The sequence below is a fragment of the Zea mays genome, chromosome 2, assembly GCF_902167145.1.
Source record: "Zea mays cultivar B73 chromosome 2, Zm-B73-REFERENCE-NAM-5.0, whole genome shotgun sequence".
NCBI classification, from domain to species: domain Eukaryota; kingdom Viridiplantae; phylum Streptophyta; class Magnoliopsida; order Poales; family Poaceae; genus Zea; species Zea mays.
The window spans coordinates 220,180,554-220,197,805 of record NC_050097.1 but is presented as its reverse complement, the minus strand read 5'-3'; the positions used below and the strand labels follow the sequence as shown (position 1 = coordinate 220,197,805).

The following is a 17,252-nucleotide window of genomic DNA, read 5'->3' as shown; positions in this document are numbered from 1 at the left end:
GCTGTCCGCAGCCGCGTCCGACGGAAAAAAATTCTTTACATTCCGCATGTAAAGAATCTCTTTTACAGCTACTTATATATATAAGTTGCTGATCTATATGAATAGAAGAAAAATAAATTATTAAAAAATTATTTTGTAAATTTTAATATATGTTTGTGAACTTCTAAGTGGCGGATGTGAGGGACTATAAAAGATAACGTTTACGTCCATTATGTACGGCTTCAGCGGCCCAGCCGTGCGAAGGTGAATAGAATTCCGCCAGGTTTTCCTTGGTTCGATGCTTTAATATTAGGTTTTTGTTTTTCTCTCTCCTGCGTGGCTGCGGCAATTTCCTATCCCTGCAGTCGGAGTCAAGCATACAGTTCTAAACTAGATCGTTGATATTTATTGCCGTTTCAATCTTCACGTTAGGTGCCTTCGTTAAAATATCAACTCCCCCAGGCCCCAGACCATTAATTCTCTTCTTTCTTATCAACTCCCGCCCTATACTCCACCTAACACTCTCCTCTAGTCCTCTTCCTCTGCTTGCTGAGTGCTCGCTCCAATGGCTGAACTAGCGATTAGCCTGGTGGTCGCCCCACTGGTGTCCCGGTTGAAGGAGAAGGCGTCCAGCTCTCTCCTCGACCAGTACAACGTGATGGAGGGTATGGAGAAGCACCACGAGACCCTCGTGCGCTGGCTGCCTCCCATCCTCAAAGTCATCACCGACGCCGAGAGGCAGGCATCTCGCCGCGGCGTGGAGAAATGGCTCGAGCAGCTCAAGACAGCGGTGTACGAGGCGAACGAGGTCTTCGACGACTTCGAGTACGAGGCGCTCCGCCGTCGAGCCAAGAAGAATGGGCACATCGCCGAGCTTGGCGTTATGACCAGTGTAAAACTCTTCCCTACCCACAATCGTGTTGCCTTCCATATCAGGATGGGCTATAGGCTTCGCAGAGTTGTTGACACCTTCAAGGACCTTATAAAAGAAATGGACACCTTTAGATTCAACAAGCTTGAGCCCGAGGCAACAACGGCACGGAAGGAGTTGCGTGAGATGGATTCCATTATCGTTGATCCTGAAAATATTGTTGCCAGGTCTAGAGACGATGAGAGGAAGAAAATTGTTAACATATTGGTCAATGGCCATGTTAACAGTCGTGATCTCATGGTCGTTCCCATTGTTGGAATGCCAGGACTAGGCAAGACCACCCTCGCTCAGCTCATCTACAAGGACCCTGAGGTCAAGGAGCATTTCCATCTACTAAAGTGGGTAACTGTGTCAGATGATTTTAGTGTTCTTAATCTTGCCAACAAGATATGTAATGCCTCAGAGAGAGTCCTCGAGGATGCAGTGAAGAAGCTTCAGGAACATCTTAAAGGAAAGAGGTATTGCTGGAGCTTATTAGCTATTACTAACTCTACTTTCTTGCATGCCTCCTATGATGTTTGTAAGTTATTGTCTACTAAATCCTCAATACGTCGTGTCATATCGTGTGTTCCTAATGGACTTGTTTGCTAATATTTAGTACAAGTCCATGTGTGTGAGCTGTAAAATTAAAGTAGAACATAATTAAAAGCGCCTTGTTTGTAAAATTATTATTATCTCCACTCATGTTTTTTTGGTAGTCACATGTAAGATATATTTCCTGCTGTCCATTTAAGAGATTTTCACTTTATTAAAACAAAAAAGGGGAAAGGGAGGCCAGCCGGGTGGGCCGCTACCAGGCTTTTTGGCCGAGCTAGCCCACCGGCTAGCACGTTTCCTAGGGCACGACTAATGCCATGCCAGAGGACGGAGAGGATAGGAGGCAGTGCGTGTGGCGGCGCTCAGGAGAGCAGTTTTGCTCTGGCCGAAATTGATGCCGCCCGTTGTCCAACCTCCTGCAGTTCGGCTCTTGAAATATGGAGTCTTTCTCCCTGCGCTTGAGCTCGCAGAGACGCAAGTTTCTCTGTTCTTCTTCCCCTCTCAGTTACAGTCGCGATTTGGAGCGATTTGTTCGTTCCTGGTGTTCTTGTGGTGATTCTTGCCAGTGGTGATTGGGAGTGGAAGAGAGTAGAGCTGCGTTGGTGGCTCTCTTGTGCCCTGTTGCTCGATCCGTGCGCCTGTGTGGTGTTCGGTCTGTTCTGATTATTGTCCACCGTGGCCTGGTGCTTGGGCTCCCTGCTGCGCGGTGTTCCTCTTCTCGGGCTGGTGTCGAGGACGTCTCCCTCGACTCCGGCAGCGGCTCTAGTATCTCCGTCAACCTCCCGCCGTGCAGGTCCGGACGTGGGCGGCGGAATTGGTTTTCTGGGACAGAACCTCGTGTTCGCTGAGCTGGTCTTCCCACGTAGACAATCTACGTGCTGTGAGTTACCCGTTGCCTCTATTTATTTATTGAGTAATTTTGTGCAATCTGCTAGTATTATTTACTTGGGTGTGATTGCACAATTTGTGGGCGGATTTATTAGCTCAATGATGATAGCGGTGTAGTGAGACAACGTGACAGTCTGGGTTTTAGTGTGTTGTTAATTTTCAGCATTGATATTATTTGTGCCTAGTCATCTCTTTCACTATATTGTGCAGGCTGATTATTTAAGTTCATTATTGTTCCTTAATTCTTGTGCACACTGTTTTGATCTTGATATTCATGCTTGATTTCTAGGCTTATAATATTTGATCTAAAACCCTGATTTGGTAAGATAGGACTGTCACGTTAGTCGAGGATCTTTGATCACCACTTAGCGTTGGAGGGCTGTTTAGTGCAGCAACCCGCTATTTTGAGAGCAATATTTTGAGATAAACAATCATGTTTATTAGTTTAATCTGCCTTCTTCATCTGCAAGCCATGTTTAATTATAAAATGGATCTGAGTAGCTATTTTACATGTTTACATGTTCTAGAATTGCTACTGTTCATTGCTGCAATAATTACATATGGCATTTGTCTGAGTGATATGCTTGTTTTATTCGGAATTAGTATATTTAATATATTTAAATATGAAGGAAACATGTCACTTATTCCTCTAAATTTACAACAATCCAGAAAACCAATCCGTATTATGGCCTCCAGTTCTGATGTCATTAAGCCTGAAGCGTTCGACGGCGCTAGCTTTAAGCGCTGGCAGATTAAGACTCGCATGTGGCTCACTGACCTAAAATTATTTTGGGTAGTGACGTCGGCTGTTCCCCAGGCTGCATCAGATGATTCTGATGATGCAGCGAAGGCCGCCGCACTAGCGGAGAAGGCCAAGTGGGACGAAGCCAATGAGGCATGCTTGTCTCGTCTGCTGAACGTCTTGTCGAACCGCTTATTTGACGTGTACTCTCGTTTTACCTCCGCCAAGGGTCTATGGACTGAACTTGAGAACGAGTTCTCTGAAGTTGACAATGGCAATGAGTCATTCACAACGGAAAACTACCTCAACTATAAAATGGTTGAGGGAAGGTCTGTTATGGAGCAGCTACAGGAGATTCAACTCCTTGTTAGGGACTTGGTCCAATATGGTTGCGTCCTACCAGACAGTTTTCAGGTGAATGCAATACTGGCAAAGCTCCCGCCTTCTTGGCGAGACTTTGTGACTTCACGCCGCCACATGAAGAAGCAATTGACTCTCACTGAGTTGTCAGCTGCGATTAATGTGGAAGAGCGTGCAAGGTCCAGTAACAAGCCATCCCAGCAACTCCAGGCTCACGTTGTTGAGAAGGGTGGAGATAGAAAATTCCAGAAGAAGAAGAACTCTCCACAGAAGAATATGAACCAACCTAAGTCCAAAAAGATGAAGAAGAAAAAGGAGGACTTTATCTGCTACGTTTGTGGTGTCTCCGGGCATACAGCTCGGAGATGCAAACTCAGGAAGGGAAAAGGTCCTCCACCTCAGCGCAAAGAAGGGAACGTGGTGGTTAACTCCACCCCAGGGTATGCACTTCAGGCCTTTATGGCAAGTCCATCAGATGACTGGTGGATGGATTCCGGTGCTACTGTTCATATTTGTGCTGATCGATCCATGTTCTCTTCATTCCAGGGATACAACAGCGCACCAGTCTTAATGGGAAATGGTGTTCCGGCAGCAGTTCGAGGTACTGGACAGGTCTACCTGAAGTTAACTTCAGGAAAGACGCTCGTGCTGAAGGACGTACTCTATGTGCCCTCGATGAGCCGGAACCTCATCTCAGTGTCGCTGCTATGTCGACAGGGTCTCAAATTAGTGTTTGAGTCTAATAAAGTGGTCCTGTCTAAGTTTGGTACTTTTGTTGGAAAGTCATATGAGTCAGGCGGTTTGTTCCGTCTTTCTGTTTTGAACAATCATTCTTCTTACCATGTTAATGTGGTCTGTAATAACGATTCCATTAATAATACATGGCATTCCCGTTTGTGTCATGTGAATTTTGAGGCCATTAAGAGATTAAGTGACATGTCTTTAATTCCTGAATATAAACATGTTAAAGGTGTAAAATGTGGTATTTGTGTGCAAGCCAAGCAGCCTAGAAAACCGTTTCATACGGTTGAAGGCAGAAGTACCACTCCTTTAGAACTAATTCACTCAGATATCTGTGAGATGAATGGTATAATCACAAAAGGCGGTAAAAGATACTTTCTTACCTTGATAGATGATGCTACCAGGTTCTGTTATATTTACTTACTCAGAACTAAAGATGAGGCACTAGAACACTTTAAGATCTATAAGACTGAAGTTGAAAACCAGCTAGACAAGAAAATTAAAAGGTTACGGTCTGATAGAGGAGGTGAATACCTTTCCAACCTTTTTGATGAGTACTGCAAAGAGTGTGGAATCATTCATGAAACCACTGCTCCATATTCACCTCAGTCAAATGGGGTAGCTGAAAGGAAGAACCGAACGGTGTGTGACTTAGCTAATGCTTTGTTACAAAGTTCGGGGATGCCTGACATCTGGTGGGGCGAGGCAGTACTCACAGTATGCTATGTCCTGAACAGGGTGCCGCCTCGCAACCGTGAAGTCACACCCTATGAAGGATTTAAAGGAAGGAAGCCAGATCTTTCGCATCTTCGAACTTGGGGCTGCCTTGCAAAGGTGAATGTCCCGTTGCCGAAGAAGAGAAAGCTAGGCCCTAAGACCGTAGATTGTGTCTTCTTGGGTTATGCACATAACAGTGCAGCTTATAGATTTCTAGTGGTCCATTCCGAGACAAGCGAAATCGCTGTAAATGTAATAATGGAGTCTCGGGATGTGACATTCTTTGAGAGCATCTTCCCTATGCGGGATAAGGAAGTAGTAGCCCCAGATGGTCCATCTCGGACATATTCTCTGCCCTCGAGTGTCCATGACCAGACTCCAGATTTGGAGTTAAGGAGGAGTAAGAGACAAAGGACTGAAAAGTCTCTGGGTGATGATTATATTATTTATCTAGTGGATGAAGAACCACGCTCCCTCACAGAGGCATATACATCTCCGGATGCAGAGTACTGGAGGGAGGCTGTCCGTAGCGAGATGGATTCAATCATCTCGAACGGAACTTGGGAGATAACTGATCTCCCAGCTGGTTGCAAGCCTGTGGGCTGTAAATGGATCTTTAGGAGGAAGAGGAGACCCGATGGTACTATTGAAAAGTACAAGGCCCGTCTTGTGGCTAAGGGTTTTACTCAAAAGAAAGAGGAGGATTATTTTGATACTTATTCTCCGGTGGCTCGATTGCCCACAATCCGTGTGCTTATAGCGCTGGCAGCTGCGTATAAACTTCTTGTTCATCAAATGGACGTAAAGACAGCATTCCTAAATGGAGAGCTGGAAGAGGAAATTTATATGCAGCAACCAGAAGGATTTGTGGTTAAAGGACAAGAGAGCAAAGTGTGTCGCTTGATTAAATCCTTATACGGTCTTAAACAAGCTCCCAGACAATGGCATGAGAAGTTTAATAATACTCTGACCACTGCCGGGTTTTGTGTAAACGAAGCCGACAAGTGTGTGTATTATCGCTTCTCTGGGGGCAAAGGTGTCATCATGTGTTTATACGTTGATGACATATTGATATTTGGGACCGATTTGGAGGCTATCATGGAGACAAAATTATTCCTCTCCAAGAACTTTGATATGAAGGACTTGGGTGAAGCTGATGTTATACTGAACATCAAGCTGATAAAGGGTGAGGATGGGATTACTTTGTCACAATCCCATTATGTGGAAAAGGTCCTGACTCGCTTTGGACATATGGACTGTAAACCAGTCACCACGCCCTATGATCCATCCTACACGCTCAGTAAATATGAAGGCGAGCCTGTGAACCAGCTACTATATTCGCAGATCATCGGATCTCTCATGTACCTGAGCAGTGCAACTAGACCAGATATCTCATATGCAGTATGCAGACTGGCTCGTTATTCGGCCAGTCCAGGAGATAGACACTGGGTAGCGTTGTACAGAGTGCTTCGGTATTTGAAGGGAGCGATGAATCTTGGTATTAAATATACCGGATTTCCGTCAGTACTTGAAGGATTCAGTGATGCAAACTGGATCTCTGACTCGGATCAAATGAAGTCTACAAGTGGCTATGTGTTCACTTTAGCTGGTGGGGCCGTGTCATGGAGATCGTCTAAACAATCAGTGTCGACACGTTCCACCAAGGAGGCTGAATTAGTTGCACTTGATTCAGCAGCATTGGAGGCTGAATGGTTGAGAGACCTGTTGTCAGACCTTCCAATGCTAGCAAAGCCGATACCGGCTGTCCTAGTATACTGTGACAACACTTCTGTGTTGCTGAAAGTGAACAGTAGAAAGGACAACCAAAAATCCTCGAGGCATATCAGAAGACGACTTGATTCATGTCGGCATGCTAGAGAGACGGGTGTAATAACCGTAGATTACATCAAGTCTGAAAGGAACCTTGCTGATCCTTTCACCAAAGGGCTGGCTCAAAAGCCAATCCAAGCAGCGTGCATGGGAATGGGACTCGTACCCTGTTAGCGGTTTCAACTGCGGATAACTGTCCTGTGTGACCGGAGATCCCGAGATCCAGGCTCCAGGAAACGAAGCACTGTGGAACCAAGAGCACAAAAGATAAAGAGTCTCATGAGCTGCTGTGCTCTGACTGTATGGCAGGTTGAGCGATATGCTCTTAATGAAGTCAATGCTATAAGCAGGGAAATTGTCCTACAGAATTTCCTTAACGATTTCACCTATATGAGCTGACTGTGGGGTCGCAGTCCAGGAGAGAATGGGGTTTTCTCTCTAGTGAGCTCATGAATAGATATTAAAGGGCATGACCGTAACGCCCTGCCCCGTAAGAGAAGCAGATAATCTGCCTAGTACTATGTGCCTTTTGTGCGAAGATTCTCACACTAGGGTTTGTGGATCAAGGCGTAGTCCTCCGCTTACTCGTGCAGGGTTGGAGTACACTGGGATAGGCTTTGGTTCAAACCTAACAAGTACCTCTGCCGAAAAGTAGTATATAAACAGTACGGGAGCTCAATGACATTGATCAGAAAATAAGAGTGAAAATGGTGGGGATTGCTGTCCATTTAAGAGATTTTCACTTTATTAAAACAAAAAAGGGGAAAGGGAGGCCAGCCGGGTGGGCCGCTACCAGGCTTTTTGGCCGAGCTAGCCCACCGGCTAGCACGTTTCCTAGGGCACGACTAATGCCATGCCAGAGGACGGAGAGGATAGGAGGCAGTGCGTGTGGCGGCGCTCAGGAGAGCAGTTTTGCTCTGGCCGAAATTGATGCCGCCCGTTGTCCAACCTCCTGCAGTTCGGCTCTTGAAATATGGAGTCTTTCTCCCTGCGCTTGAGCTCGCAGAGACGCAAGTTTCTCTGTTCTTCTTCCCCTCTCAGTTACAGTCGCGATTTGGAGCGATTTGTTCGTTCCTGGTGTTCTTGTGGTGATTCTTGCCAGTGGTGATTGGGAGTGGAAGAGAGTAGAGCTGCGTTGGTGGCTCTCTTGTGCCCTGTTGCTCGATCCGTGCGCCTGTGTGGTGTTCGGTCTGTTCTGATTATTGTCCACCGTGGCCTGGTGCTTGGGCTCCCTGCTGCGCGGTGTTCCTCTTCTCGGGCTGGTGTCGAGGACGTCTCCCTCGACTCCGGCAGCGGCTCTAGTATCTCCGTCAACCTCCCGCCGTGCAGGTCCGGACGTGGGCGGCGGAATTGGTTTTCTGGGACAGAACCTCGTGTTCGCTGAGCTGGTCTTCCCACGTAGACAATCTACGTGCTGTGAGTTACCCGTTGCCTCTATTTATTTATTGAGTAATTTTGTGCAATCTGCTAGTATTATTTACTTGGGTGTGATTGCACAATTTGTGGGCGGATTTATTAGCTCAATGATGATAGCGGTGTAGTGAGACAACGTGACAGTCTGGGTTTTAGTGTGTTGTTAATTTTCAGCATTGATATTATTTGTGCCTAGTCATCTCTTTCACTATATTGTGCAGGCTGATTATTTAAGTTCATTATTGTTCCTTAATTCTTGTGCACACTGTTTTGATCTTGATATTCATGCTTGATTTCTAGGCTTATAATATTTGATCTAAAACCCTGATTTGGTAAGATAGGACTGTCACGTTAGTCGAGGATCTTTGATCACCACTTAGCGTTGGAGGGCTGTTTAGTGCAGCAACCCGCTATTTTGAGAGCAATATTTTGAGATAAACAATCATGTTTATTAGTTTAATCTGCCTTCTTCATCTGCAAGCCATGTTTAATTATAAAATGGATCTGAGTAGCTATTTTACATGTTTACATGTTCTAGAATTGCTACTGTTCATTGCTGCAATAATTACATATGGCATTTGTCTGAGTGATATGCTTGTTTTATTCGGAATTAGTATATTTAATATATTTAAATATGAAGGAAACATGTCACTTATTCCTCTAAATTTACAACATTTCCTACTGTGTTCTACAACTATGCAATCTCGTAAAAGTACAACATGGTTCCGAAATGGATGTTTGAATTATGTTGCTGACACAGACATAGCATTAGCTCTAACTGAATTTTGTTGAAGTGGTCTGTAGTAGGCTGCTTGCGTTATGTTCTGTTATAGACTATAACATAAACACAAAAGCTGACAAAGTCAAACATTTCTGGTGACCCGGTAACAATGCATATTATATATATGCAAATAACCTCTAGCTCTCTTCAAGTTGAGTGCCACACACACCTTGCAATATGTCATTTGAGTGAACCTGTTTGGTATTGTGGATTCTTCTAATATATATTTATATTGAAGTTAGAGATATACGACCTAAGACAAAGCTAATGTGACTTATAAGTTGGAATGGGGGAGCAACTTGTAATGTATATAGGCTATATGCTTGCTTTAGGGTCATCTAGATAGAAATGTACTAATGAAAAAATATTAGCAGGTACCTTCTTGTATTGGATGACGTCTGGAATAGGGATATTGATAAGTGGAGAAAGCTGAAGGCATGTCTTATGCAAGGTATTGGTTGTGCCATATTAGTGACGACACGTGAACAACAAATAGCCCAGTTTATGGGTACTGTAGTTGACAGCTCATGGGCAAAAAGTTACCATGAAGTGGCAATTTTGGGCAAGGAATACATACAAGAAATTATTGAAACAAGAGCATTCAGTTTGCCGAAGAGCAAGTCAGATTATTTAGTTAAGTTGGCTGGTCTGATCACTGAGAGATGTGCGGGGTCTCCATTGGCAGCAAAAGCAATAGGGTCTGTACTGCGTAACAAGACCACTGATGGAGAATGGGAGGATGTGTTACAACGAAGCACCATATGTAATGATGAGACTGGAATTTTGCCTATACTCAAGCTTAGTTATAATGACTTGCCAATTGACATGAAGCAATGTTTTGCCTTTTGTGCTCTATATCCAAAGGATTATCATATTGATGTGGACAAACTTATCCAACTATGGATGGCCAATGGTTTTATCTCGGATCAAGAAAATGAACCTGCTGAAACCATAGGTAAAAGGATTGTCAATGAGTTGGTCTCAAGGTCCTTTTTCCAATATGAGGAGCAAACTATGATCGGATACAATTCTACTACATTTTTGAAGATTCATGACCTCATGCAGGAGGTTGCACTGTCTGTTTCGGAAAAGGAGTGTGCTTGTGTAACGGATAAATTCATTACAAATAGTGAGTTGCTTCCAAGTGCTGCCCGCCACATACTTATTCAAACATGGAGTAACAAACGGATACATGGTTATTTATATGGTTTTATGAGGAAATTGTCTCGACCTATCCAAACATTGATGTTTGATGGGTCTTGTGAAGATGCCGTTGTGCAACATTTATCAAGACATAGTTCTTTGCGAGTACTTTCCATGCCAGGATTTTGGTTTCGTTTTCCAATAAAACCAAAGCATATGTGCCACCTTAGGTTCCTTGATGTCACGGGTAGTAGAATCAAAGAACTTCCATATGACATAAGCATCCTTTATAATCTTCAGACACTCAAACTTTCTGGATGCAGGAATCTTATTAGACTTCCTGAGCAAATGAAGCACATGAGTGCCCTTCGTCATCTCTACACAGATGGGTGCACAAGGTTGGAGTGCATGCCTCCAGATCTTGGACAAATCACCTCGCTTCGAACAATTACATGGTTTGTAGTGGGAAGTGGCTTGAGTTGTAGTAGCCTTGGAGAGCTAAGGGATTTAAATATTGGTGGCTCATTAATGCTAAAGCAGCTCGAAAATGTGACAGGGAGAAGAAATGCAGAAGCAGCCAAACTTGAGAATAAGAAGGAACTGAGACAACTGTCACTAGAGTGGACAAGTGGTAAGGAGGAGGAACAACAGTGTCATGAGGTGCTAGAGAGCCTTGAAGCTCATGATGGACTGTTGGCTCTAGAAATATATTCCTACCAAGGCACCCGTTTTCCATCTTGGATGGGTATGTTGAAAAACATACTCGAGCTTCGGTTGTTCGATTGCTGTAAAGTAGAGCAGCTTCCACCACTATGTCAACTAGCAGAACTGCAACTCCTTCATTTGAAAAGATTGGGAAATTTGCGGTCCCTGTGTAGCAGATGTACATCCTCCACATTTGGAAAGCTTAAGGATCTTAAGCTAGTTGATCTTCACGTTTTTGAAGGATTTTGTAAGACAATGCATGGATCTACAGTAGCATTCCCTCAGCTTGAGATATTGCACATCGAGCGCTGTGGAAATCTAGCAGCTCTAACAGAAGCATCGCATTGCGGTGGAGATTATACAGTGGCCCGCTCAACATTTCCAGAACTGAAGAGGCTCATATTGGAAGATTTGTGTAGCTTTGAGAGATGGGTGGCTGGCCTGCTTGAAATTGAAGAAGAACATGCACTATTCCCTGTGGTTGAGATTGTTGTTATTAGTAAATGCCCAAAGTTAACAACTGTGCCTAGGGCACCGAAGGTCAAAGAACTAGTTTTGCGTGATGTACATGAACATATCTCTCTAGGAGGGATCAGATGTATGACGTCATTGTCCACTTTGCTTTTGGACGGCGTGAAGCTTGATGTTAAGGAGAGATGGGACCATCCATCGTCCGTGGTAGATATGCAACTGTGGAGGTGCAGTTTGTTCTTCCAACCACGCGCACTAGTGATGTGGGTTTGCTATTGGCAGCTGCAAGATCTGACAATTTATAGATGTGATGAGCTTGTGTCCTGGCCGGAGAAAGTATTCCAAAGCTTGATTTCTTTGCGGAGGCTATGGATTGGCAATTGCAAGAACCTAATTGGATATGCAGCGGCGAATGTCCCCGACCAGGCAACTTCTGGAAGGAGCGAGCTTTTGCCCCATCTAGAGTATCTAGAGATATGGGGGTGCCAAAATCTGGTAGAGTTATTCAACTCCTCCCCTGCTCTCAAGAGAATGGAAGTTAGAGAATGTTGTAAGCTTGAGTCCCTATATGGCAAGCAATTGTTGGATGAAGCTGCTAGTAGTACCGATGACGTGACGGCATCCGCACATGTTGAGGAGAAGCTATCACCATCATCCCTAGAATCTCTAACAATATTGGACTGTGACAGGTTGTCAGAGGTTGTCAATCTTCCTTCGTCTCTCAGGGTAATAGATATTCAGGGTTGCTTCAAACTACGGTTCATGTCAGGGCAGCTGGATGCACTCAATACCTTAGCAATCACCAACTGCCCGGAGTTGCGATCACTGGAAACATGCATCGTAGATCTCACGTCACTGGAAATCCTCGCTCTGTGTGGTTGCAAAAGCTTGGCGTCCTTGCCTAGTGCGTGGGCAGGACGACAAGAATATTCATCTCTCCGTCAGCTTACGATTAGGGAGTGCCCAGGTATAAAATCGTTGCCTTCAACTCTGCAGCAGCGACTGGACAACGGCCTCTTGGATTTTACGAACCTAGATTCCCGTCGTCGTGAAGGTACGCACCAATCTTGTGCTTATCCACAGCATGCCTCTGAAATCCAGCATGCCAGTTAATTCCCTATGTTGCTCATTCAATAGAGTCTGTCGACAACTTTGGAAGCAAAGTTCGGCCGAATTAGCATGTGTTTAAAGTTTTATTGAGATTTAATCGATGGCTTTTTAATTAACTAACAGATCGGCCTCCACGACGGCTGCTTGGGTGTCTCTTCCTCCTGCCTTTATTTTGTCTGGTCTCAAGGGCCAAATGTTGCTTTGTCTCTGATTAACATTATGAGCGGCACGTCACCGGGTGATATGCAGTGCAGCAGCAGGCCACGCTGAAGCTGAAGCTGAAGCTGAACCTCATCTGCAGGGGCACAGGCAAGGAGCAGATGGCAGTAGTGTAGTGACGCTAGCTCATGGAAAAAAGGTAGAACGATCTGAAGCAGGAGTTACAGACAATGAGGAAGATGCGCTTGTTTACAGCTCCCTAAAAAAAAGAGATAAATGCGTCGATAAGGCCAACCTTGTTCATCATTTGGTTTGGATTTTTCGGGGAAAAAGGGGAATCAAGTTGGTGTAAGCTGTAGTTGCTTTGTTCTGACCCTTGGCTACCTGAATGAGTGGGTCAAAATTAAACAGGCACTGCGCTAATTAAGTGCTGAATCGTGTTTGGAGTCTGCACAGGGGTTTGCAATTTGGGTTTGCAATTTTCTAAGACAAGAGGGAGTAGTCAGCTTTCAGGTTCAGGATCGATTAGTGAATAGTTAGTGTTTGTAAAGATGGAGTACATGCTAGCAATGCAGAGATGATGATTCCACGCATTGTCGCTGGTGCTAATAATCTGCATAGTATTGGAGTAATACGACCTGTACATGCATGCGTGTCGCTAGACCTTTAGATTTGCTTGTACCTGAAACTGAAACTCATAGGTGCGCTCATTCCATTGAGGTGTTCGATGTGGGCTGATTGTGTCAGGTTCAGATGCAAACCAATGTAATTTCAGAGATAGTTAGGATAGGACTATGTATCAGATAAGGTCCGAGAGGAAAAGATAGTGTTCAGTTTGTTCTTGTCTTTCATAATCCGGTGCACTCGGTGTTATATATAGCCGTGAGTTTGTTGATTATGTATCTAGATTATATATATGCCCTGATAAGCTATGATGTAAAACAATGGCAAGGATTGATACTGTGTGTAAAAAGGATTTTTTTCTTTTTTGAGTTGCTAACTTGCTATTAGAATTGCATACCATGAATTAGTACATGCTGTTATCCACGCAGCACTTCACGGAAGCTTCGTACCTGCTGCCTGCCTGCCGAGACAGCAGTGCAGTGGTGTGTGTGTGTCTCGTCCAGTGTCAACCGCCACGGATCACACGAACTGAGGACGCACCCAGCCCCGATTTCCACTCTTTTTCTCGAGCCCGCACCGCATCCGCCACGGCTTTTCTTTAGAGTTTCCGGGGGATTTTCCAGCCGCCGTCAGCTATCCCTCTCGCAGCCGCAAGGCCAAGTACTTGGCGGAAGCAGACGGGCACCTTCCTGCGCGCTGCCAGGACAGGACGACGAGCCGAGCCGCAAGGCCAAGTACCGTCGCGGGTCGTATACATAAAGTTCGCCTCCACTATCCCTGCTACCATCTATCCAACCGCACCCCAGCGCATCGCAACTCGATCGTCGGAGCAAGCAAGTTAAGCTAGCACCCTTCCTTCCTTCCTTCCTTCGCGAGGCAGCCGGCAGGGCTAGTATCAAGCTCGATCAACCAACCGATACATATGGCTGAGAGGACAAGCGCGATGGCGGCGCCGCGGCCGCTCCTGCGCCGGATGCTCTCGTTCCGGGAGCCACTCCTGCTCCTCCCGTGCTTGCTCAGCGTCCTGGGCGCCGCGGCCTCGGCGCTGGCCCGCAGCCACGCGTCGCTGCTGCACTCGCTGGCCAGATCGCTCGTCCGGCCCGCGCCCGCAGCCGTCAACGACAACATGAAGCACGCCGCCGCGCACGCGCCGTCGTCCGCCGCCGCCGCCGCAACGCGCCCGGACGACGGCGAGGACGCCGTCGCGGCGCTGAGCAAGGCGGAGGTGGAGGCGGTCATGGCGGCGATCGGGCTGGCGGCGTCCGGGCGCGGCGAGGGCCTGGCTGCCGCCGTGGGCCGCGGCGACGTCGCCGGGCTCTTCGACGCCGACGAGCCCAGCTTCGCGGAGGTGCGGGGCGCCTTCGCGGTGTTCGACGCCGACCGCGACGGATTCATCGGCGCCGAGGACCTGCGCGCCGCCCTGGCGCGCCTGGGCGTGCGGCAGGACGCCGCCGCGTGCCGCGCCATGGTCGTCGCGGCCGGCGGCGGCCGCGACGCCCGGATGAGCCTGTTCCAGTTCGTCGCGTTCCTCGAGAACGGCCTGTGCTGAGGAGAGAGATGACTGACTGTCCCTTCACTTATTTTTTTTCGTCGCCTCGGCTGCTCGTGGCAGGAGATGAGAGAGTGTAGTGTTCAGGGGTGTTTGTTGGTCCGGTCGTCTGTGTTTTTTCCCCTCCTCCTGCCATGAGTTAGTTTGGGGCGTGGATGGTGGTGCACTGTGCAGCAATTATAACGCACTAATTGACAAGTTAGGAGCAATCAGTTAGCGGAACTGATTTTCACCAGTTGCAACGATCTCACCTTGCTCATCGATCCATCTACCGTCCATACTGCCGAATGCCTTCTTTTCCTCTCCTTTTACAATCACGCAACAAAATATACTAATTTATTATGAATTAAACATGATCGCTTGGACAATTCGCGTCATCATTGGCGTAACGGTCAATCCATGTGGGGAGGAACTTGGAACTCACTGCTCCTCGCGCGACTGCAACCATTGTTTGGTTGGGGTCTGTCCCCACTGAAGCTCGGGTGTGTTCCTGTCATTAGTTGGCTGCTTTGGCGCCGTCCTTCCACGAAGTTTCTTTCGCAGGGTGCTGCTGGCTGGTGCAGAGCAGAGCTTGCTACTTCGCTGGCGTTGGAAACTTGCCGGGCTTGGAAGCTGTCAGGAAGCTAGCCTGTGTGTACACGACACGACCACACTTACCGCTCTCCTGGAGTCTGCATGTAGTAGTGTTGTGACTAGGTGAAAGGGCACATGATAAACGACGCCCTGACGGTGATGCCACCTGTTTTCTTCTGAATTCTGATAATCTGATCGCGGTAGGCTTGTTGCGAGGTATGCAGTGATCTTCAGTTTTGTATCACTTATATGCATGTAAAAATTAGGAGAGATGGAATTTTTTAAATCAATTTACCCGGTATGGTAATCTTAAACGCTAATATTTAGGTCAAACAAACGAAATAAAAATTAGGATAGATGGAGTTTTTTTACACGGTATCGTAATCTCACGGTGTGTTTGGTTGGATGTACAAGAAGATACAGTCACAGTTTTTATAGTGTTTCCGGTCTTCGATCAGCTGATGGATGAACTGGTGTCAACTAAGGGCTTGTTCGGTTATTTTCAATCCATATGGATTGGAGGTAATTGATATGAATTGGAAGATATTTTGACTTGCTAGGGATTTAAACTCCCTCAATCCCCCTCAATCCATATGGATTGAGGTAGAACCGAACAAGCCCTAAGTGGTTTAGTAAGCTCGATTTGAAAGCTGGTTATCACCAGATATGGTTGTTACCTAGGGAGGAACCCAAAACGGCTTTTCCAAACACATGTTGGTCACTTTGAGTTCCGTGTCATGGCATTTGGGCTTACTGGAGCTCCTAATACATTTTTTGACGCCATGAACAACACTCTGTCTTTAGTCTTGAGGAAATGTGCTTTATTAGGCCCCGTTTCAATCTCACGGGATAAACTTTAGCTTCCTGCTAAACTTTAGCTATATGAATTGAAGTGCTAAAGTTTAGCTTCAATTACCACCATTAGCTCTCCTGTTTAGATTACAAATGGCTAAAAGTAGCTAAAAATAAGCTGCTAAAGTTTATCTCGCGAGATTGGAACAGGGCCTTAGTCTTTTTCGATGATATACTCGTAAACCACCACATTGGACCAACACATTATTCATTTTTTTTTAGATAATGGAACAGAAATAAGGTCCCAGCCTCTACACCATCCAAGACAGCGTACACAGCGTATCGATACATCCAACAAGCGCTTAGGCTCACAAACAGACTCAAAAAAACCAAGTTTACCCAAGACAGCTAGACGACTAGGCCGCAATTCTATTTGAGAACTTCCACCCAAACTTAGCGAACACCTCCATAACGACCGACTCCAATAAGCGGCATGCCCTGTTCAGATCGGTCCTCGCGTCCTCGTCTCTAAGCAGCAGCGACCAAGAACGTGCCCAATATGTCGCCCTGAAAATAACCTGCATGAAAGTGTTAGCCTTGGCGCAATTGAACACCATATCATTTCTATTCAACCATATAGCCCAACAAATAGCAGAAAAACCTACACAAATCTGATTTCTAAATGCTCGCCGAAAACCAGCAAGCCAAGAACCAAACAAGTCGTGGGTGCTAGAGGGAGGTTGAATTCCAAAGGTGATATGTATTGTATTCCAAATAAAGCGGGCGAAGTGACATTGGATGAAAAGATGTTCAATAGTCTCTAGAGAACTACACGAACAACATTTTAGATTTCCTTTCCAATCCCGCTTTGCAAGGTTATCTTTAGTGAGAGTAACTCCATTTTTGATGTACCACAGGAAAATTTTAATTTTAAGTGGTATCTTAATCTTCCAGATTGGGGACTTAAGTGGAACAATACCATCACAAATCAATACCCTATAGAAAGAGCGTGTTGAGAATACCCCACTTTTGTGTAAATTCCAAATGAAAATGTCCCTATCACCTGTAAGGCTAGTGTTGAGGACACATGCCACCAATTTGTACCACGACTCCAAGTTAACGCCCGTTAATGCCCTTCGAAAGGTCACATTTAGCGGTGTGGTGCTTAGCACCTCGGCTACCGTTGCGGACTTTTTGCGCACAATCT

At 45.9% G+C, this 17,252-nt stretch overlaps 2 protein-coding genes across 2 annotated transcripts; both read left to right on the top strand.

The window, feature by feature from the left end:
- The first annotated feature begins 266 nt into the window (after positions 1-266).
- On the top strand, positions 267-13,499 carry LOC103649318 (disease resistance protein RGA2). Its single transcript, XM_020548633.2, has 3 exons — positions 267-1,368; positions 9,294-12,292; positions 12,472-13,499. Exons 1-3 carry the CDS (start codon positions 545-547, stop codon positions 12,561-12,563), a joined length of 3,915 nt encoding a protein of 1,304 aa, XP_020404222.1. The 5' UTR covers positions 267-544; the 3' UTR covers positions 12,564-13,499.
- Positions 13,475-14,939, top strand: LOC100281943 (uncharacterized). The gene has a single exon (XM_020548634.3). It carries the CDS (start codon positions 14,054-14,056, stop codon positions 14,678-14,680), a length of 627 nt encoding a protein of 208 aa, XP_020404223.1. The 5' UTR covers positions 13,475-14,053; the 3' UTR covers positions 14,681-14,939.
- Positions 14,940-17,252: the final 2,313 nt, after the last annotated feature.